Source organism: Lutra lutra, chromosome 8 (genome assembly GCF_902655055.1).
Source record: "Lutra lutra chromosome 8, mLutLut1.2, whole genome shotgun sequence".
Classification (NCBI taxonomy): Eukaryota; Metazoa; Chordata; class Mammalia; order Carnivora; family Mustelidae; genus Lutra; species Lutra lutra.
This window is the reverse complement of record NC_062285.1, coordinates 26540568-26564714: the sequence shown is the minus strand read 5'-3', so window position 1 is coordinate 26564714 and position 24147 is coordinate 26540568. Positions and strand designations below refer to the sequence as shown.

Sequence of the window (24147 nt, the reverse complement as noted above, 5' to 3'; positions counted from 1 at the left end):
ACATTGGGAGAAGGAGAGGGGTGAGTTGGGGGAAATCGGAGGGGGAGACGAACCATGAGAGACTGTGGACTCAGAAAAAAACTGAAGGTTTTGGAGGGGAGGGGGCTCGGGGGATGGTTGAGTGGTGGTGGGTATTATGGAGGGCACGTACTGCACAGAACACTGGGTGTTATACATAAACAATGAATTTTGGAACACTGAAAAAATTAAATTTTTAAAAAAGAGTCTGGTTTGTTGTTGTCTTGTTTCTTTGTTTTGTTCCTTACATTCCACATATAAGTGAAGTCACATGGTATTGGTCTTAAAGCTTTATTTTTAAGGAGGTAAATTATTAGTTGGTAGATGCAGATCTTAAAGTCAGTATAACATTTTGCTGCACAAAATAGTATATTTAGCCAACACCTTGATGATGGCCAAGGCACACAGCAGAGGTCTTAAAAGGTAGGGACAGAGGATGGCACCAATCAACAGCAGATTGGAAGAACACACTCTACTTCCAAAGTATACCCTGAATCCAGCCATTTCTCCCCAGTGCCACTGCTGTCCCCTAATCAAGCTATTATCACTCAGATCAGATTGCTCCATTCAATGGCTCCCCAGAGCACAAAGGGCTACACTTCTTACGCTTGCTTGGACAACTCTCAAAATAGTCTGCCTCCTGCTCACCTCTCCTAACTAACTTTGTTCCATTCTTTCCCCAGCAATGCTCCCTTCTCATTTTTCCATCCCTCATGTATGTCAAGCAGTTTCAGCCTTGGCTAATGACATTGGTTTTCTCTTTACCTGAGATGCTTTTCTGCCTGGTCTTTGTATGGCTGGCCCTGTGGGATTCAGATTTCAGTTTGTTATCTCCTCAACCTTAAGTACCTACCTGTTCTTCTCCATCATACCATCCTCTTAATTCTTTGTCAAACACCTATGATTATCTGACATTTTTCTTGTTGACCCAGGTATCAATGGATGTATTGACTGTCCCTCCCTTGCTGGCTCCAGTGTAATGTAAGCCTCAAAAGAACAGGGAGCTCTTTTCCTCTTGTGTTTTGTTGTTGTTGTTGTTGTTGTTTGTTTTTTATTATGTTCAGTTAGCCACTGTTTAGTACATAATTAGTTTTTGATATACTGTTCAATGATTCATTAATTATGTATAATATCCAGTGCTGACCACAGCACATGCCCACCTCAATACCCATCACCCTGTTACCCCCTCCTCCTGAGACCCCCAGATTGTTTCTCAGTTTCCATAGTCTCCATGGTTCATCTCCCTCTCTGATTTCTCCTCCTTCAGATTTCCATCCCTTCCTATGGTCTTCCGTGCTATCGCTTATGTTCCACATATGAGTGAAACCATATGATAATTGTCTTTCTCTGCTTGGCTTACTTCACTTAATAGAATCCCTTCCAGTTCCACCCATGTTGATTCAAATGGTGGGTATTCATCATTTCTGATGGTTGAGTAACATTCCATTGTGTATATGGACCACATCTTCTTTATCCATTCATCTGTTGAAGGGCATCTCAACTCCTTCCACAGTTTGGCTGTTTTGGACATTGCTGCTATGAACTTTAGGGTACACATGCCCCTTCTTTTCACGTAAATACCTAGTAGTGCAATTGCTGGGTCCTAGGGTAGCTCTATTCTTAACATCTTGAGGAATTCCCATACTGTTTTCCAAGAGTGACTGCACCAGCTTGCACTTCCACCAACAGTGAAGAGGGTTACTTTTCTCCACATCCTCTCCAACATTTGTTGTTTCCTGTGTTAATCTTTGCCATTCTAATTGGTGTAAGGTGGTATCTCAATGTGGTTTTTATTTATATTTCCCTGATGGCTAATGATGATGAACATTTTTTCATGTGTCTGTTAGCCATATGTATATCTTTTTTAGAGAAGTGTCTGTTCATGTCTCCTGCCCATTTTTTGACTGGGTTATTGGTTTTTTGAGTGTTGAGTCTGAGAAGTTCTTTATAGATCTTGGATATAAGGCCTTTATCTCTTGTTTGTTTTTTTTTTTTTAATTCTCAGTGCCTCACATATGATATGTATTTAATAAATATGCATCAAATAAAGGTATGAATGAATGAAAGAGACCACCACCCTATGTACTTCAGTTTTGGCCCTTTCTGGCCAAAGAAATGGTTTATTAATGATAGTCTGAGAGTAAGTTAAGAGTTTTCACCTAAAAGGTAAGTGAATATTCATCCTTTCTGATGGCTGAGTAATATTCCATTGTATATATGGACCATATCTTCTTTACCCATTCATCTGTTGAAGGGCATCTTGGCTCTTTCCACAGTTTGGCTATTGTGGACATTGCTGCAATGAACATTGGGGTACAGATGGCCCTTCTTTTCACTACATCTGTATCTACATCTGGTAGTATGCACTACTCAGTAGTGCAATTGCCAGGTCATAGGGTAGCTCTATTTTTAATTTTTCAAGGAATCTCCACACTGTTTTCCAAAGTGGTGCACCAACTTGCATTCCCACCAACAGTGTAAGAGGGTTCCTCTTTCTCCACATCCTCTCCAACATTTGGTTTTTCCTGCCTTGTTAACTTTTGCCATTCTAACTGGTATATGGGACTGGAGGAGATTATGCTGAGCAAAATAAGTCAAGCAGAAAAGTCAATTATCATATGGTTTCACTTACTTGTAGAACATAAGGAATAACATGGAGGATATTAGGAGAAGGAAAGGAAAAGTGAAGGGAGGGGGAATCGGAGGGGGAGACGAACCATGAGAGACTGTGGACTCCGAGAAACAAACTGAGGGTTTTGGGGGACACAGATGGGTGAGCCTAGTGGTGGGTATTAAGAAGGGCACGTACTGCATGGAGCACTGGGTGTTACACATAAACAATGAATCTTGGAACACTGCATCGAAAACTAATGATGTACTTTATGGCGACTAACAGAACACAATAAAAAATTTTTTAAAAGAGATATAAAAAAAAGAAAAGGTAAGTGAGTAACATGACACTACATACCTCAAAAACACTTTGAACACAGTCTATTACAGGTCATCTTACAACATCCAGATCAAGCCCCCTCTCTTCTCTGAACTCTTCCTAGACCCCAAGACTTTACTGATTCCTTCTTTCTCTGACTTTCTAAAGCTTTTATTGTCTTCATCATCAGTCACGTAAATTTGGAGATTAAGTAGCACAACAGTAGGAGGGCCTACCATGTGAGGGAACTGGGCTAGGTCCTGGAAATACAATGAATTAGTAGTTTATGTAGAATTTATACTGTGGATGGGAGACATAGGTATTAAAACAGTATTTGCACTAATGATTACTTAATTATATTTGTGATAAGTACCACAAAGAAAATTAAATTTGTGCTAATGGCATAATTGGAGGACAAACCCAGACCAGCTGGATAAAGGAAGGAAAGAAAGTACAAAGTGGGTCAGAGATGTAACAGTTACTCTACAGGCAGATTTGGGAGGCAAGAGACCACTGAGCAGGAAGGATGAAGATCATAAATAACATGGACTTGAAGTAAGGAGATCATGGTTTCACTTCCAGTTCTGTCACTACTTCCCCACATTCCACTTGACTTGTCCAGGTTCATGTGATTCAATGGCGTTATTAAGAACAGAAGTAATGTTTAGTGTTTGTAGAACCCTCTAAAGAATAAAACCCCTTCATTTTCTAGAGATGAAATAATTCCGAAGAATATTAAGCATATATTAATTATGTCCTAAGCACAAAGATCCATAAAGGTGAATGGCTTTGCCCAAGATTAGTTAGTAGGTAGTGTCTCAGTTAGAAACTTTAGCTCCCGAATCCCAGCCTTGGATTCTTTCCAAAGGCATCCAAGGTCTTCCACAATGTGATCCAACCGTAACTATGCATTTTTCCACTATTCTCAATCCTGGATGCCCAGCTGCTGAAATCACCCCCAGCTCAATGCTTACTCCAGGTCTTCTGAAATTTTGGCCCCCAATGTGAGGTCACATAGTTTCACAGTTCAGACTGAAACGTCCCCCACCCTTGAGGGTTCAACTACCACTTCCTCTTGTACTACTCTCCCATCACTAATTTGGTTTATAGCAGTGGTTCTCAAAGTGTGAGGATTCTTGGGGAAATCTCAAGATCCTTTCAGTGCATCCAAGAGATCAAACTATTTTCAGTATAATACTGAAAGGTTTTTGTCACTGTACTGAGATTTGCACTGTTGACACAGAAGCAAAGTTAAGTAAAACTACTGGCACCTGGTACAAATCAAGGCACTAAGACAAGTTATACTAATAGTTAATTGTATTCTTCAGTGATATGTTGGCAGAAAAGTCACACTTAATGTTTTTGATGAAGCAGTAAAAATCATTAATTAAATCCTGACCCTTGAACACACATTGTTTAATATTGTGTGTGAAGAAATCAGAAGCATACATAAAGCACCACTGCTGCTTATCAAAGCACAATGGCGATCTCAAGGAAAAACACTCAGGGGACTGAGTTCTGAGCTGATCTAGTGGCTTTCTTCCTGAAACACTATTTTCACTTAAAAAATTTCAAACTATACTTACTCAAATTTGAGTATCCAATAGACATTTTCTTTAAAAGGATAAAGTGGGACCTCTGGATGGCTCAGTGGGTTAAGCCTCTGCTTTCAGCACAGGTCATGATCTCAGGGTCCTGGGATCAAGCCCCACATCAGGCTCTCTGCTCAGCGGGGAGCCTACTTCCCCCCTCTCTCTGTCTGCTTGTGATCTCTCTGTGTCAAATAAATAAATGAATGTATAAAAATAAAATGGATAAAGTAAGCCTGTCACTTCAAAGAAAAACACTCACAGTATTTGTTGCCAGTGACAAAATTCAAGATTTCAAGCAAAAACTTGAATTTTAAGAAACCTGCCTCTGTGTGCTTATTTTCCCAATGCTCTAAGACTTTGATGAGATCGATGATGATATTCATAAGATTTTTTAATATTGTATAACTAAAAGTCTCAACATTTGCAAGATCTGTGTAATTCTGTGAACTAATTTTCCATATAGTCAACTCGTTGTGTTACAAAATCATGCATGAGTCAAAAAAAAATTCCATTTAAAGTGCAAAACAGACTGAAGATGGATTTTCCTGTAGGAATGCAAAAAGTTCATTGATAAGGTTTCAGTTTCAGCACTGCAGCTAGCTTTTAGGAGACCCACTTTTTGAGTTCTGATGTGGTATTTTCTTGATTTTATTATTTTCTTGATTAACTGCAGACTCAAACCTTTAAAAACTTTAAAAACTACAGATCCTCTTTCCCATTTCTATTTGTTTTTGATCATGAAGAAGGGAAGAGGGAAATCAAGTAAATGCTGTTCTTTCCCTCCCTGCAATGTTTTACTCAAGCTTGACCAGATGTTCTTAATGGGCCAAATCAAAGATCGACTTCCAGTGCCATTCAAAATAAAATAAGCTGAACACAGCCTATGGCTCCTCCTGATTTCCATTAAAATCTCTGCACCAAACACAAAAGGCAACCACCTGAGGACTCTGAAAACTACACAGTTAGAGACAATGAAACCTGAACCAACAGAGGCTGAATCATTGTACTAAATAACACTAACGCCAGGACAAATCCCTCACTCCTATCCAGAAGACCCAGAAAAGGGGTCCCAGTGTACTAAACAGCACAGACTAAGTCTCTGGATTTCTTCTTTTTCTCATGTTTCTTCTAACTTACCCTCGGGTCTGCATGCTCATCATGATAAAGGGAAATAGAAATGGGTAACCTGAACAGACTCATCAAAGAAATTTAATGAGTGGTTAAAAACCTTCCAACAACTCCAGGATCAAATAACTCACTGGAAAATTCTACCAAACTTATTACGGACCTAAATGTGTTCCTCCAAAATTTGTAACTTGAAGCCCTGATCCCCCAATACCTCAGAATGTGACTCTTTGGAGACAAGGCCTTTAAAGAAGTGAAGGCCATTCAGGTGTGCCCCAATCCCACATGAATAGTATCTTTCTAAGGAGAGGAGATGAGGCTGCCTGGAGAGACAGTATGGATGCACACATACAAATAACATGTGAAGAGGCAGCAAGAGGGCAGCCATCTGCAAACTAAGAAGTGAAGCCTCAAAGAAACCCAACCCTACTGGCACCTTGATCTTGACTTCTTGCTTCCAGAACTGAGAAAAAAAATTATTGTTTAAACCACCAATTGTATGGTATTTTGTCATGGTATCTCTAGTAAACTAGTACACAAATATTTAATAACAACAACAATAAACAGCAATTCTAACACATCTACACAATCTCATCCAAAAAAATCTTAAATCTAAAATCTCATCCAAGAAGAAGGAACAAAACTCATTTTGTGAAGTTAATATTACCCTAATACCCTTTTTTGAGTATAAGAAAACTACAAATATTTCTCATTAACAGAGGTGTAAAAAAAATTCTCAACAAAGTATTAGCAAAGTAAGTCCATCAATATATAAATAGCAGGGCTTATCCTGAGAATATAAATGTGTTTCTGTACTTGAATATCAATGTAGTTTTCCTTTATTAACAAACTAAGGAAAAAAATCTCATGATCATCTCAGATGCAGAAAGACCTTTAAACAAAATTCAACTTCAACTCATGGTTAAAGTTCTTATCTAACTAGAAAGAAAAGTGAGCATCCTTAACCTGATAAAAGTTATCTACAGAAAAAAACTACAGCGAACATACTTAAAATAGGCAGTCCATTCTCACCAACACTATGCAGATCATATGGTAAGTCCTAGCCAATGCAGAACAAAGTCACACAGATCTGAAAGGAATAAACTGTTTATTGACAAAACGATCATTTACATAGAAAATGCAATCTATAAAAATAATAAGTGAACTAATAAGTGAGATTACCAAGACTGTGAGTTACAAGGTTACTATGAAAAATATATCAATTGTATTTCCATAGACAAGCAACAGACTACTAAAAATGAACCTTAAAAGGAGTACCATTGATTGTAACACCAATAAATAAATGAATAAATAATGAGGTATAGAGCTAATAAAATATGTATAGGATCGGTATGCTGCAATTTTAAATATGTAAAAGTACTAAAGAGGAATCATAGAGCTAAACAATACAATAACTGAACTGAAAATTTCAATAAAGTAGCTCAATACCAGACAATAACAAGTGCCAGAAAGGACTGGTAAGCTTGAATACAGATCAGTGGAAATCATCTAAACAAAGGAACAAAAAGAAAAAAATTAAAAAGAGCAAAGATAGCTTAAGAGACCATCAAGAAGACTGACTGATACGCATTACGGGAGCCCCAAAAGGATGAGATAAAGGGGCAAAAAGCTTACTCAAAGAAATAATGGCTGAGAACTTCCCATACCTGGGGAAATAGATATCCAGATCCAGGACACCTAACAAATACCAATAAGATAAACCTCAAGAGGCCCATACCAAGACACATTATTATCAAACTGTCAAAATTTAAAGATAAAGGTAGAATTTTGAAAGCAAGAAGAGAAAGGTGACTTGTGACACTCCCTCCCCAAAAAGACTATTGGGGATTTTTCAGCAGAAAACTTGCAGGCTAAAAACAAGTGGGTAATATATTCAAAAGACTGAAAGAAAATGCCAACTAAGAATAACTTTCAAAAACGAGAGGGAGATAAAGGCTTCCTGAGTCAAACAAATGCTTAGAGAGTTCACCACATGCCTTACAAAAAAAATGCTAAACAGAATTCAAGTTTAAATAAAAGACCCTTAACAGAAACCTAAGGGATTAAGTATGAAACACATTAGTTAAGGTAAATATATAGACAAAAACAGAATACTGCAGTAAGATAAAAATAGTAGACAAATTACTCCTACTTCTATAAAAGCTAAAAAGCAGAAGTATTAGAAACTAAAACTAAATTTTGTTAATGACTTTATTTATCAAAGTAATCGTGACATTATGAACACAGCATGTGGGATTAGGATCAAGATGGCAGAAGAGGAGGATCCTGAGCTCACCTCATTCAACAACACACCAAGTCTGCAATTACATATAGGCAAATCTCTTAAAGAATAACCTAAAGACTACCAGAACAACTCTTCCATGCCAAAGATATAAAGACTGCAATGAAAAGGGTAGGAATGGCAGACATAGTCTAGTCAGGACCCATACCGCTAGCATGGTATCTCACAAGCAGGAGGGATTATCACAGGGATTGAAGTCCTCCATGAGAAGGGAGGGGTTCAAACCCCATATAGGGCATCCTAGGGACCCGCACCAAGATGAGCCACCATAATGTCTGGCTTTCAAAAAAAAAAAAAGCGGGGTGGGGACTCTTGGGTAGCTCAGTCAGTTAAGTATCTGCCTTCATCTCAGGTCATGATCCCAGAGTCCTGGGATGGAGGCTTGCATTGAGCTCACTGCTCAGCAGGGAGTCTGCTTCTCCCTCTACCATTCCCCCCTGCTCATAATCTCTCTCTCGCTCTCTCTCTCAAATAAACAAAATCTTAAAAAAAAAAAAAATCAGTGGAGCTTAACTCTAGGAGAGAAGGGCTATATAGAACACCATGACTCCACTCTTAAAGGGTCCATATATAAACTCACTTGTTCCAAGACCCAGCAGTGAGAAAACAGTTTGATAACCACCTGGACCACACATGAAGGACATTCATTGACCAATTTTAGGGCATGTGCCAGAAGGGCACAGATCTGTAGGAATTTTATCCAGGAATGTAATTGCTGGCAGGTGCCATTTTTCTTGCTCTCCTTCTGCCTAGCTAGCCTGACCTGGACGGAAACGAGTTCTGACACTTCCCATCTTCCTTACCAGCGCCATTGGCCCTACCCCTGCATTCCACTGCAAATATGTCCTGCCCAACCCACCCACCCCAGCAGGTACACATACAATGCAGCTCCAGCCACACCACACCTGGCAGGTGGCCTTGACAGAATGCCCCTCCACCCACTGAAAGCACCTCCTACCAAGCACACATCCCCAGCCAAAATCAGTACCCGCCCATCAGCTCCTGCTGTGTCAGACGTGCTCCCCCCCCCCCCCCCCCCCCCCGCATCAGTTCCTACCCAGCTGCACCCAGCATGTGGTCTCAGCTGGGACCAGCACCCATACAAAGTGGCTCCTGTCCCCCCATACCTAGCCAAATGGCCTCAGAACCAGTGCTCCTCCAAAGCAGCTCCTGCCCAGGGAGAGGGAATAAAGCCTTATGGAACAGTGCACACTACAACTGCAGGTAGGACTTTTGGCCAGCTACTCTACTTGTCAACTCCACCCACAATCATAGCCCACATGTCTCAGCCCAGCCACAACAGGAGGGTGCAGGTACCTACTCAGGGGACACCCCTGGAACACGTGATTCTGGGGACCAGTTGAACTGTACTTCTGGGCTCCATGGGACTCCTTCAAGACCAGGAAATGTCTTCCTTATCTACCTAATACGCAGAGACAGCATATCTACCTGTCTACCTAACACACAGAGAGCTAGGCACAATGGAGAGAGAGGAGAATTTTCCAAATGAAAGAACAAGACAAAACCCCAGAAAAAGAACTAAATGAAATGGAGATAAACAATGTACCTCTTGGGAATTCAAAGTAATTGCCATAAAGATGCTCAACAAACTTAAGAGAAGAATGGATCAACACAATCGGAACTTCAACAAAGAAAATATTTAAAAGCAGTCAGAGTTGAAGAAAACAAATGGAGGGTATTATGCTAAATAAAATAAGTCAATCAGAGAAAAATAATTATCATATGATTTTACTCATATGTGGCACATAAGGAATGGTGCAGAGGACAAAAGGGGAAAGGAGGGAAAACTGAATGGGAAGAAATCTGAGAGGGAGAAAAACTATTGGACACTCTTGACTCTAGGAAACAAACTCTAGGTTCTGGAAAGGGAGGTGGGTGGGGGAATGGGGTGACTGGGTGATGGGCATTAAGGACGGCACATGATGTGATGAGCACTGGATGTTATACACAACTAATGAATCATTGAACATTATATAAAAAATTAGTGATGTACTCTATGTTGGCTAATTGAATTTCAATTAAAGAGAGTATATGATAACAAATGAAAAATCCACTAGAAGGAATAAACAGCATATTCAAGGACACAGATGAAATGAACAGTGATCTGGAAGAGAAGGTAGTGGAAATGTTCCAAGATGAACATAAAAAAGAAAAACAAATTTTTTAAAATGAGGTTAGTTTAAGGGACCTCTGGGACAACATCAAGGAGATTATCTTTCTCATTATGTGGTTCCAGAAAGAAAAGAGAAAGGGGCAGGAAGCTTGTTTAAAGAAATAATAGCTGAGATCTTCTCTAACCTGGTGAAGGAAACAGACATCCAGGTCCAAGAATTGGAGAGCCCCAAACAAGATGAACCTGAAGATGTTCACACCAAGACACATAAAAATTATAATGTCAAGAGTGAAAGATAAAGGAGAATCTTAAAGGCAGCAACAACAACAACAAAAGCAACTAGTTATATACAAGAGAATACCCCTAAGACCATGAGCAGATTTTTCAGCTGAAACTTTATATGCCAGAAAGGAGTACAGTGAAGTATAATCTACATGCTAAAAGGGAAAAAAAAAATCTATAACCAAGAGTACTTTACCTTGCAAAATATATTATTCAGAAGTGAAAGAGAAGGAGTTTCCCAGAGAAGCCGAAGCTAAAGGAGTTCATCACCACTAAAGTGGCCTTATAAGAAATGTTAAAGTACTTCTTGAAGCAGAAAAGAGGCCATAAACAAACTTAAAAGTGTGAAAGGAAAAATCTCATTGATAAAAGCAAACATAAAGGTAATGTATTGACTATTTATAAAACTATTATGAAAATTTAAGGACAAATAGCAAAATCAACTAGATCTATAGTAATTATTTAAGGGATACACAAAATAAGAACTTAATATATGGCATAAATTACATAAAATGCGGGGGATATTAATGTAGTGCTCTTAGAATGTGTTAGACCCTATACAACTAAAAACTTAAAATAGACTGTTATGCATAGGATATTTTATATAAACTTCATGGTGACCATAAACCAAAAACCTTTAATAGATACACAAATAACAAAGAGAAAGAAATCCAAGCATAACAATAAAGTCATCAAAGCACAAGGGAAGAAAGCAACAGAAGAACTATAAAAACACCATATACGAAAAATAAACTCAAAATGGATTACAGACCTAAATGTGAAATCTGAAACCATAAAATTTCTAGAAGAAAATACAGGAAATAATTTCTCTGACATTGACCACAGAAACATTTTTCTAGATAGGTCTCCTCTGGCAAAGGGGAAAAAAGCAAAACTAAACCATTGCAACTATATAAACATAAAAAGTTTTTACACAGCAAAGGAAACAACAAAACAATATGGCAACCTACCGAGTGAAAGTAGATATTCACAAATGATATATCTCACAAGGGGTTAGTATCCAAAATATATAAAAGAACAACTCAACACCAAAAAAAATAGTCCAATTTAAAAATGGGCAAAAGATCTAAATGGACTTTTTTCCAAAGAAGACATACAAATGGCCAACGACACATGAAAAGATGTTCTACAACACTCATCATCAGCATAATGCAAATCAAAACCATAATGAGGTATCACTTTATACCTGTCAGAATGGCTAAAAATCAAAAAGACAAGAAATGACAAGTATTGGCAAGGATGTGGACAAAAAGGAACCCTGGTACACTGTTAGCAGGACTCCAAATTGATGTAGTCACTGTAGAAAAGAGTATGAAGGGTTCTCCAAAAATAGAAAATACAATTACCACATGACCCAGTAATTCAACTACCAGGTGTTTACCCAAAGAATACAGAAATGCTAATTCAAAAAGATATATGCACCCCTATGTCACTCCAGCACTATTTATAATAGTCAAGATATGGAAAAAACCCAAGTGTCCATTCACAGGTTAACAGAAAATGACGGGTATATAGACACAATGGAATATTACTCGGCCATAACAAGGAGATCTTGCCATTTACAACAACATGGATGGATTCAGAAGGTATGATGCTAAGTGAAATCAATCAGTCAGAAAAATACCATATGATTTCTCTCATATGTGAAATTTAAGAAAACAAGCAAACAAAAATAAAAAACCAAAATGTCTGTTTTTTTTTTTAATTTTATTTATTTGAGAGAGAGTGAAAGCAAGCACACAAAAGAGAGAGAGAAAGACAGAACAAGCAGGGAGAGATGCAAAGGGAGAGGGAGAAGCAGACACCCACCCCAACCCATTCCCCCACTGAGCAGGGAGCCTGAGGTGGAGCTCGATTCCAGGACTTTGGATCACAACCTGAACCGAAGGCAGATGCTTAACCAACTGAGTCATTCTATGTACCCCAAAACAGACTCTTAAATACATAGAGCAAACTGGTTGTTGCCAAAGAGACGAGTGAGGGACTAGGTGAAATAAAGAGAATTAAAGGTACACCTATCATGACAAGCACTGAGAAGTATAGAGAATTACTGAACAAATATAACATCATATGTTAGTTATATTTTTAAAAAATTAAAGTACTACCAAAAAACCCCATAAATCAACAAAATAAAAGTACATAGCTACCAATGATTACTTTAAATATAAATTGTCTAAATGCTCCAATCAAAAACACATGGTAACAATAGATTAAAAAAAAAAACTCTATATGCTGCCTACAAGAGACTCACTTCAAACCTAAAGATACATATAGACTGAAACTGAAGGGATGGAAAAAGATATTCCACGCAAATGAAAATTTAAAAAAAAAAAAAAACTGGGGTAACAATACTTACTAAATGAAACAGACTTGAAACAAAGACGGTCACAAGAGACAAAGAAAGGCACTGCATAACAAAGAAATCAATCCAACAAAAGGACATAACAATAATAAATACCTATGCACCTAACATAGGAGCACTTGAATAGATCAAGCAAATAGTAACAGACATAAAAGAAATTGACAGTAATACGTTAAGAGTGCAACTTTAACACTCCACTTACGGCATTGAAACATTATCTAGACAGGGAATCAATAAGGAAATGGTGGATTTAAATGACACGTTAGACCAGATAGGCTGAACAGACATATATGGAGCAATTCATCCAACTGCAAAATACACATTCTCTTCAAGTACACATGGAACATTCTCCAGGATAGATTACAAGTTAGACTACAAAACAAGTATCAATAAATTTAAAAGGACTAAATTTATATCAAACATCTTTTCTGACCACAAAAGATATGAAACTAGAAATTACAAGGAAAAAAACTTAAAAAAATACAAACACATAGAGGCTAAACAACATGCTACTAATACAAAAGGGAAATCAAAAAACACCTTGAGACAAATGAAAATAGAAACACTATGTTCAAAAATCTGAGACACGGCAAAGGCAGTTCTAAGGGGATGTTTATAGTGATGCAGGCCTATGTCAAAAGAAAACAAAACAAAAACCTCAAACAATCTAAATTTACACCTACAGCAACTAGACAAAGAAGAACAAAGCCCAAAGTTAGAAGATGGGAGAATATAAAGATCAGAGGGGCCATAAATAATATAGAGATTAAAATTACTATGAAAAGATCAATCTAAGAATGGGTGTTTGAAAGATAAAACTGATAAATCTTTAACCAGCTCATCAAGGAAAAAAAAAGAGAACTCACACTGATAAATGAAAGAGAAGTTACAATTAACACCACAGAAGTACAAGGGATAAGACATGACTACCAACAATTATATACCAACAAATTGTAAAACCTAGGAGAAACAGATGAATTCCTAAAAACATATAAACTTCCAGGACTGAATCAGGAAGAAATGTAAAATCTGAATGCACTATTAGCAACAAAACTGAATCAGTAATCAAAAATTCCCAAAATTCCAGGAGCAGACAATTTCACAGGTGAATTTTAGTGAACATTTAAATGAAGTTAATACCTATCCTTCTCAAACTATTCAGACAAATTAAAGTAACGTTTCCAAATTCATTCTACAAGGCCAGCATTACTCTGTTATCAAAGCCAGAAACACTACAAAAAAAATTATAGGTTAATATTCCAGATAAGCAGAGATGCAAAAATCTTCAACCAAATATTAACAAAACCCAGTTCAAAACTTTATTAGAAGGACCATTCACCACAAACAAGTGGCATTTATTCCAGGAATGCTCCAACATCCACAAAAACCAACATGATAATTTATGATAAAGAATCTCAACAAAGTGAGTACAGAAGGAACATACCTCAACATAATAAATACCATATATGAAAAACCACAGGTAACATCAGGTAAGCTGAAAACTTACCCTTACAATCAGGAACAAGACAAGGTTATGTCCATTCCCATCACTTTAATTCAACATAGTACTGGAAGTCCTCACCAGAGAAATTAGACAAGAAAGAAAAGGCATCCAGATTGGAAAGGAAGAAGTAAAATGGTCTCTATGTGCAAATGATAGGACAATAAATATAGGAAATGCTAATATACAAAATTTATATATAGACATCTGTTCCATTTCTATACACTGATAATGAATTATCAGAAAGAGAAATTAAGAAAACAATCCCATTGACAATTGCATCAAAAATAATAAAACGTTGGGGCACCTGGGTGGCTCAGTGGGTTAAAACCTCTGCCTTCGGCTCAGGTCATGATCCCGGGGTTCTGAGATCAAGCCCCGCATCAGGCTCTCTGCTCAGCGGGGAGCCTGCTTCCCCCCATCTCTCTCTCTCTCTGCCTGCCTCTCTGCCTACTTGTGATCTCTGTCAAGTAAATAAATAAAATCTTAAAAAAAAAACCAAAATAATAATAATAAAATACCCAAGAATAAATTTAACCAAGAAGATGAAATATCTGTACTATGAAAATTATAAAGCACTAATGAAATAAGTTGAAGACACAAATGGAAAGATATACCATGCTCATGGATTGGAAGAATTAGTATTGTTAAAATATCCATACTACCCAAAGCAATTTACACATTCAGTGTAATCCCTATCAGAATGCCAACAGCAAGAATATGCTATAGGGAAAAAAACAGTCTCTTCAATAGTGTTGGAAAAAGTGAATGGCTACATGAAGAATGAAACTGGACCACTTCCTTACACCATATACAAAAATAAACTCTAAATGGATTAAAAACTCTAAGTGCAAGACCTGAAACTAAAAAAACCCTAAAAAGAAAACATAAGCAGTAAACTCTTGAACGTCGGTCTGAGCATAATTTTTGTGTAAGTCTCCTCAGGCAAAAGCAAAAAAAGCAGAAATAAAAAATTGAGATTGCATCAAACTAAAGCCTTTTGCACAGTGAAGGAAACCATTAACAAAATAAAGAGGCAATCTACTGAATGAAAGCATATATTTGCAAAGGATATATTCAATAATAGGATAATAGCCAAAACATACAAAGAACTCACAGAACACCAAAAAACAATTGGATTTTAAAATGGGCAGAGGATAGCAAAGGAAACAATCAACAAAACTAAAATAAAACCTGTAGAATGGGAGAACATATTCACAAATGACAGGTAAAGGGCTAGTATCCAAAAATATATAAAGAACTTACTAAGCTCAATACCCAAAAAACTAAGAAAATCCAGTCAAGAAATGGGCAGAAGACATGAACAGACACTTCTCTAAGGAAGACATACAAATTGCTGACACATGAAAAAACACTCAAATCACTCAGCATCAGGGAAATCCAAATCAGAACTACAATGAGATACCACTTCCTACCAGTCAGAATGGCTAAAATTCACCACTCAGGAAACAAATGTTGGCAAGGATGTGGAGAAAGGGAAACCCTCTTACACTTCTGGGGGGAATGTAAGCTGATACAGCCACTCTGGAAAACGGTATGGAGGTTCCTTAAGATGTTAAAAATAGAGCTACCCTGGCAGTAGAGAAATGGCGGAGACCGTGGCGGACACCCGGAGGCTTATCACCAAGCCGCAGAACCTGAATGATGCCTATGGGCCGCCCAGCAACTTCCTCGAGATCGATGTGAGCTACCCGCAGACGGTGGGGGTCGGCCGGGGCCGCTTCACCACCTACGAAATCAGGGTCAAGACAAATCTGCCTATTTTCAAGCTGAAGGAATCTACCGTTAGAAGAAGATACAGTGACTTTGAATGGCTGCGAAGTGAATTAGAAAGAGAGAGCAAGGTTGTAGTTCCCCCGCTCCCTGGAAAAGCGTTTTTGCGTCAGCTTCCTTTTAGAGGAGATGATGGAATATTTGATGATAATTTTATTGAAGAAAGGAAGCAAGGACTGGAGCAGTTTATAAACAAGGTCGCTGGTCATCCTCTGGCACAGAATGAACGTTGTCTTCACATGTTTTTACAGGATGAAATTATAGATAAAAGCTATACTCCATCTAAAATAAGACATGCCTGAGATTTGGTGAGAAGGGGCAAAAAAACAAAAAACAAAAAAAAAACCACACCTCTCCGTGACTATTAATGGTTCATACGCACCAGTGAAGAAGTTCTAACTAACTCTCAGCATGCCGCACAAAAACTGGTATAACATGCCCTTGGTATACTAACATCCATACGCTCAGTTTGGTTTGGTTTTGGCAGTTGACAAGAAGTTAATTTGCTTTAGTGAAAATCCCTCCTTCCAGCCTTTCTATATAAATAGCTCTTCCTTGCTGTTTTAATGTGGTCCCCACGATCGCCTTGCAGACCTGTTACTCCAGTATAACCCACAGTGTCCTAACTAAAGTTACTGACTTGGTCTTATCTGCACAGTTTTTGTGTCCTGTTTGCTTCTTGAATCTGATTAACTAGAATATTTCTCTTATCCTTTTTAATATGTGATGTCCCTTGACCTAATTTATGTGTAGAAGCACGACACCATTGGTTTCCAGTCCCCTGTGTGTAAGATACACACTTGTGTGCAGAAAGTCTCCCTTCAGGCTTGTAATACCCTTCGCGTGGAAGATTAATGAGGGAAATCTTTATATTCTGTTTAAAAACAAAATCAAATTTATATACTAAAATCATTTGTCTAAAAATTTAAGTTTTCAAATAAAAAATAAAAAAGCATTTCTGATATGCAAAAAAAAAAAAAAAAAATAGAGCTACCCTACCACCCAGCAATTACACTACTAGATATTTATCCAAAGGATACAAAAACAGTGATCCAAAAGGGCACACGCATCCCAATGTTTATAGCAGCAAAGTCCACAATAGCCAAAATACAGAAATAGCCCAGATGTCCACTGACCAATGAATGAATAAAGATGTGGTGTATATATGTATGCAATGGAATTTTACTCAGCCATCAAAAAGAATGAAATCTTGCCATTTGCAACGTTGTGGATGGAACTAGAGGGTATTATGCTAAGCAAAAGAGTCAGAAAAAGACTGACCATGAAAAGGCTGAAAGACTGACCAGAAAAAGACATACCATGTGATTTCACTCATGAGGAATTTAAAAGACAAAGCAGATGAACAAAGAGCAAGGGAAGGAAAAATAAAATAAGACAGAAACAAAGGGAGGCAAATCCCAAGAGACTATGAACTACAGGAAACAAACTGAGGGTTGCTGGAAGGTGGCAGAATGGAGTAATTGGAATGATGGGCATTAAGGAGGGCACTTGACATAATGAATACTGAGTGTTAAATGCAACTGATCAATCACCACATTCTACCCCTGAAACTAATAATATGCTATATGTTAACTAAATTGAATTTAAATTTTTTTTAAAAATGGGCAGAGGACCTGACTAGACACTTTTCCAGGGACACATAGAGGGTCAACACACACACAAAAAGATGCTCAACATCACTAATCATCAGGGAAATGTAACCCAAAAGCACCATGAATTATCACCTCACACATGTTAGGACAGCTATTATCCAAAACCTAGAAGATACCACGTGTTGGCAAGGATGTGGAGAAGAGGTAGGTCCCTCAAACAGTGTTGGTGCGAATGTAAACTTCATACAGCTGAAACAGTATGGACCTTCCTTAAACTAAAAATAGAACTACCAAATGACCCAGCAATCCCACTTCTGGGTATAAACCCAAACTGGATGATATCAGTACCTTGAAGGCTTAGTTGCATTCCCACGTTCAGTGAAGCATTTTTCCCAATAGCCAAGACAGGGAAACAACCTACATGTTCACTGACAGATGAAGGGATAAAGAAACTGTGGTATATATATGCACAAAGATTACTTAGCCTTCATAAAGGAGATCCTGCCATTTCCAACAATGGATGAAGGATGGACCTTGAGTGCATTATGTAACGTGAAATAAGTGAGAGTAAGACAATTACCATAGGAGTTTTTTTTTAAGATTTTATTTATTTGACAGAGTGAGAGATCACAAGTAGGCAGAGAGGCAGGCAGAGAGAGAGGGGGAAGCAGGCTCCCTGCTGAGCAGAGAGCCCCATGCAGGGCTCGATCCCAGGACCCTGGGATCATGACCTGAGCTGCAGAGGCTTAACCCACTGAGCCACCCAGGCACCCCATGAGCTCATTTTTTAAAATTTCTTATTTTTTTATTATGTTATATTAGTCACCATACAGTACATCATTAGTTTCTGATGTAATATTCCATGATTCATTGTTTGTGTATAACACCCAGCACTCCATGCAATACATGCCCTCCTTAATATCCACCCAAAGATACAGATGAAGTGAAAAGGGCCATATGCATCCAATGTTCACAGCAGAAATGTCCACAATAGCCAAACTGTGGAAAGAGTGGAGATGCCCTTCGATAGACAAATGCATAAAGAAGACGTAGTCCATATACACAATGGAATATTACTCAGCCTTCAGGAGACCAGGGACTTTGTATTTTTGCCATTGCTACTGCTCCCCTATCTGCCAAGAGTTGAATTTCCTCAATTAGCTAAGCTTCACTATTCCAGTCCGTAAAAAGAAGAGAATAACACCTTCTTGCTGGTGGTGGAAGGTTTTCAACATTGAAAAACTAGCATCTAATACAGTAGCTGCTGTATAGTAGACACACAATATTGGCTAAAGATTAGACACTTGCAGTCCTACCAAATGAGGTATGTATAATATCCTACATGTCCACACTCTTTGGAATAACATACTGGAAACCAACCTAGTCACCTATTAACAGAGGACTTGATTAAATATATTGCGACATATGCACACAACGGAACACGCTACACAGCCTGTAAGGCAACTTTATCCGTATTGATGTAGAAAAAATCTTCAAGATCTACTTGCGAATAAAAGCAACATATAGCCAAGTGTGCATGGTGGGCTGCCATTTGTGTCAAAGACTACAGTAAATAATACAAGTTTGAATTATCTTTTGGGTGAAAATGCTCTAACATTTATAAGAAACAAGCAACAGTAGCTACTGGTTGGAAGAGGAGGAGGAAGAGAAACTCCACTACCATTTTAACACTTCTAGATCTGGGGACCCATGTGAGCCACTTAACATGTGCAAACTATTTCATCAATCCATCAAGATAGTCCTTGTCCTATTGGATACCTAAAACCCCACATGAGAATCTCCCAACCATCTGTCACACTGCCCTAAAAACATCTCAGATGGGAGACTGGGCCTGGCCACTTCCTCTACAGTCCCAGTCCTACAATCATCCTAGCTCAAGTATAGCAAGGCCATTTGGGAAAGGGACAGTCTTTAAAATCTCCCAGCTCTGGCATCGGTCTCAGATGGGCAGATCCTTTTTATATTTTCAGATTATCTTAACTCTTACATTCCAGCCTGCTTTGGCCACCCTGTACCTCTGAAGTCTTCATCACTAGAGTTAACGATCATGGATATGTTAGCTAAGACAACCATTTCCTTGAGGACTTTCTCTTCACCCTTAGAAGAGTCCCTAGATTATGCCATCAATAAGAGTAATGATATAATAGTCATAACGGCTCTCAGGTACTGAGTACTTTGTCAGTCACTAAGTTAAAGGCTTTAACATTTTCATTTTTTTACTTTTTTTTTTAACAGTGTTAAATCATATTGCATCAACTCTATGATGTAGATTGTTTCCATTTTACAGGAGAGGAAACTGAGGCTGTGTGCCAAACTTCATTCCATCTGTTCTCTCACTTTATGAGGAATCCCAACCAACTAGTCAAGCCCCAGGAATCCAGTTTATGAACAGTGTTCTTTTTTTAACTTTTTTTTTTTTAACTGCAGGGTAACAGGAAGGATAATACTCTTTGGTCTGGGCTTCTGGAAGAATACACTTGACTCCTTTGGTCATAAAATTCAGACAACTTGTAGCTAGTCTGTTATTTTGCTGTGACACAGGGAACAGCCAATTCTTACCCTATTGTCTTCCTGGATCTCCCAGTCGCTGGAAAAAGTTGCCAGTTGCTGCCCCTGAGAACAGTTCGAAAACTGGAAAAGACTGGAAAACATCCTTCGGTTCTCTTGAGTGTCCGGAAAGATGGCATCCTGGAAATTGACTCCGTGAGGCAAGAGATTGTAATTCTCATCCATCCTAATGGGGAAAAAAGGAAATATCTCAACTCTAGACTGGACAGCCATAGGGCATACCAGCTTTCATCAAGAGTTGTAAAGACTGGCAATCTCGCCATTACACTAGTTCTCACGTGGCTCTCATTCAAGGACTTACCATTTCTAAATGTTTCTCTGCCTCACATTAGAGGAGGCTATCCTTAAGGTTTTCCCAAAGGGGAGTTTGGGTGAAGGGTTGTGGGGGTGGGGTGTGCATATAGGTTTGTCTACTTGTAGATCTCCCAAGTGGCCTTCTTTCTCACTGGGTGTTCCTCGTTTCTTGACCAAAGGAAAGCCAGTTCTAATGACCCAGGTTCGAATCCTGCCATTGCTACTGCTCTTCTATCTGTCAAGAGCTGAATTTCCTCTATTAGCTAAGCTTCACTATTCCAGTCTGTAAAAAGAGATTAACACCTTCTTGCTGGTGGTGGAAGGACTGCACTAGATCAAGTAGCTGGCACAGAGTGAGTACGGTAGAGATCTTAACATTGTTATAGAGCTCAGAGTAAACGGTGTTGGAAAGAGAAAGAAATCCCGTAGAGGGAGAGGAGGTCAAAGTTACCCTTCAGTACAAAGAAGGGATGGAGGCCTCATCAGGGAGCCTCCACTGCCACTTTCCCCTGTGACACTGCCCAGAATCTGTTCTCATCTCACTGGGTCCCAGAATAACAGGGGAGGAATGATTTGTATGCGGCTGTTAACACACTTCAGGGCAACACAGCCCTGTGAAATGGAAATCTGTCAGACTACCAGTTGACTCTGTATTTCTGCCCTAACTTTTTGTAAATATGTCAGAGGGAAAGATGAGAGAGCTGGCTGACCACCACACAGCCACCGGACAAAGCTCTTTCATGATAAAAATCAGGGGAAAAATCATGTCTGCTTAAGTTCTCCAGCTCTTTTTTTTTCTTTGGAAAAGAAAGTTTCAGTGATTATAAAAGTTTTATAGCTGGGGTCTCAGTGTCCTTCCTAGGGAAATACACGAAAAAGCAGAGTTAAGTTTCTTTGCATCAAGGATACTATCTCCTTGCTGACTTTATTTAGAAACTATACTTCCTCAGCAATTAGAGAAAAAAAAAACAACTTAATCTCACTAAACCACTCAAGCCAACACGAAGCACGCCACGTATTCTAAACTTAGAGGTTCTGGCTTCAATACGGGAAACATGTGTTGCCATGAGCTTATGAATGCCCCCCGGGTGCATCTTACTTTTTTTTTTTTTCGTTCTCAGCAGGATGTGAAGTCTCAAGAACTAAAATTGAATCTGCGGACTGGGGTCACAGTCATTCCAACTGTCCTTGCTGCCTCTTCACAGACTGGGAAAACTGGAACCATTACCAGTCTCAACTGCGGATTAATTCCCTCACTAGTTTAATATGGAGGTTACATTCTAGTTCAAGGCTTCTCTCAGCTGTTCTATACCACCCTGATTCAACTGGAGACAGCCAATGCATTCAGGGTTCCACCTGTTCTCCATTTCAAACTGCAAACCCATCGACTGAATTCTTATACACGTGAATTCCGTCTTGACTGCAGGCCAACTTTCATGGAACTTAACAAGATTCCAGGAGCCTCCAGTCAGAGAGCACCGCCTGCCTCTTTCACCTATACTCTTCAAAGCACTCTGAACCAGACACCCCGCCAGAAGGCCCCCACAGAAACCTTTGCTATTTTGCAAAGCCCAGCGCTGAGGTCCGATGGTGGTGGATAAAGAGTGAAACAAAAACAGCTGGGCTGCATTCCACACCATGCCTATCTTGGCATTTCAGCAGGTGGGGAAAAGAGGGACTATTCCTTCCGCATCTAACCTGCACCAGGTGTTCTGCGTAATTGTGCGCTAGTCTCAACCGAGCTTGTTTCTCACATTATGGAAGTGAGGACAGGGAGGTTCTTCAAAAGACAATTTTCTAAAAAAAAAAAAAAAAAAAAAAAAAAAGAAAAGAAAAATCGCAGGAGGAGCAGAGCCAGAATTCCAACGAGTCTGATTTCAAAATTTGAGGTTTTTTTTCCCCCCTCCTCACCATCCCAAGCTACTTCCAGGGAATCCAATTAAAAGTATACATTTAAAGGAGAAGAGTCAAATGGATTTTTGGAAACCACCTTGGGCTTTTGCCTGAAACAATCTTCTACGCTTTAAGCACAGAAATCAAACCTGTTTTGTTTGTTTTTAACAGCCTTAGCCAAATGCACCCAGGACCTTTGTCAGACGTCCCACGGAGAAGGAGAGAATAAAGAGGAAGGAAAAGGAGCCCAAGGCTTATTCCTGAATGGCACGGACAGGATTCCCTGTTGTTCCGGGACTGGCTCCAGATAACGGTGCCCTCGGGAGGTCATGAAATAGCTGGAGGAGGAGGTGTGGGCGGGAGGTGCCGCGCTCACCTGAGGAAGAAGAAATAGGAGTAGTCCTGGACCACGGTGTGGGAGTGACATGAGAAGTAGCCCAGGCCGGTGAGGTTGAGTCTGGAGCCTGCAGGCACCTCGAGCATGCTGCCCCACGCCTGGTCGCACAGCATCTCGATCTCGGCCGAGTAGAAGAGCCCCGCGTCGCTGGCCTCGTACTGCCACGGCAGGTAGTTGTACAGGCCGTGCACCTCCTGGTGCAGCGCCAGCACCTTGGCGTACACGATGATCTCGGCCAGCTCCGCGCGGCAGCCCTCGCTCAGGGGTCTCCACTCGGAGGGCAGCTGGCAGCCGCGGGTGGTTTCGAGCCGGCCGGCCAGGCAGAACGCCGCGAGCAGCAGTGGGCGCAGCATGCCGGCGGCGGGAGCGGGCGGCTGGAGCCGGCGGAGGGCGCGGCCGGGTTCGGCGCTGCGCCCTGTGAGCACTAGCCTGGGCGCATGGCAGGGACGCCCGGGACTGGCAGGACAGAGCGGGGTGGCGCGGCCGCGGCAAACAGGAGGCGTCGGGGAGCCCGGAGCGCCCGCCCCGGCCGACAGCGCCGCCCCGCCGGCGGGCGAAGGGCAGCCCTGAGCGCTGGGCTCGGAGCAGCTCTCTACACCGATGAGCTTATCGCGCCCAGCCCTCGCCCGCGACGCTTTAAAGGGTCTTGGGGCGGGCCAGCTGCCCGCCTCCTGCCCAGCCCCCCGCGACGGGGCGTGGGCGGCGGCGGGAGAGGGCGGGGATGCGGCCGGGGCGGGCGTGGGCCCCGGCCCAGGGGCGCTCGAGAGCCGCGGGGTGCGGTGTCCGTACCCCCTGGCCCGGCGCGGAGTGGGGGAGTGCGGAGCCTGCGCCGGAAGGTCGCTCGCTGCCGGGAGCGGCGGCCCAGGCCTCCTCCCTGGCCCCACGGATGCGCTGGTCAGAGCTTTCCAAGCGGAAAGCCTCTTCCAAACGCGTGGCCTGCAGACGACAATCGTTGTGGCTTTGCATGAGTCTTCGGCAGACGCTTTTACATTTTCTGTGTCGTTCTTTTAGAGTCAAAATGCGTAGAAATCAACTTCTGTTTCACGGAGGTTCATTAGGAAACTCAGCGTGGGCTAATAAACTTTTTTGGAGATCTCTCTTTCGCTCTCTTTCAAGTTGCTTATTTCATGATAATCTTAGGAAAGCCTTAATAAAAGATCTGAAAAGCCATTTTGTCCTGATTTTGCTAAAGCGGCATGATTTATATAATTCCTACTTCCAGATTCTGAACACCCGAGGAATAAATTAAGAAGTAAATTCCAACCAGCTTTTCACAAGTCAGTGCGTGAGTCTGATGAGAC

General features: G+C 40.2%; 2 protein-coding genes across 3 annotated transcripts in view; one reads left to right on the top strand and one right to left on the bottom strand.

The window, feature by feature from the left end:
• The window catches only part of CCDC3 (coiled-coil domain containing 3), a 130610-nt gene extending 107091 nt beyond the window's left edge, over positions 1-23519 (bottom strand). Inside the window, exons 1-2 of the mRNA XM_047742577.1 lie at positions 22826-23519; positions 20254-20428 (exon numbers count right to left, since the gene is read on the bottom strand). Coding sequence (XP_047598533.1) covers positions 20254-20428; positions 22826-23199 — 549 coding nt within the window. The 5' untranslated portion in view covers positions 23200-23519. The remainder of the gene's footprint in view (positions 1-20253; positions 20429-22825) is intronic.
• LOC125107464 (sorting nexin-3-like) lies at positions 15868-16938 on the top strand. 2 transcript variants are annotated; one of them, XM_047742579.1, is made up of 2 exons: positions 15869-15969; positions 16036-16938. In XM_047742579.1, the coding sequence occupies exons 1-2, from the start codon at positions 15874-15876 to the stop codon at positions 16360-16362; spliced, it is 423 nt and encodes a 140-aa protein (XP_047598535.1). In that variant the 5' UTR covers positions 15869-15873; the 3' UTR covers positions 16363-16938. The 2 variants fall into 2 exon arrangements, with proteins under 2 accessions (XP_047598534.1, XP_047598535.1); XM_047742578.1 differs by having other exon boundaries at positions 15868-16938.
• Positions 23520-24147: the final 628 nt, after the last annotated feature.

Coding starts and splice junctions, on each gene's coding strand:
- LOC125107464 (XM_047742578.1), top strand. CDS start 15,874: ATGGCGGAGACCGTGGCGGACACCCGGAGGCTTATCACCAAGCCGCAG.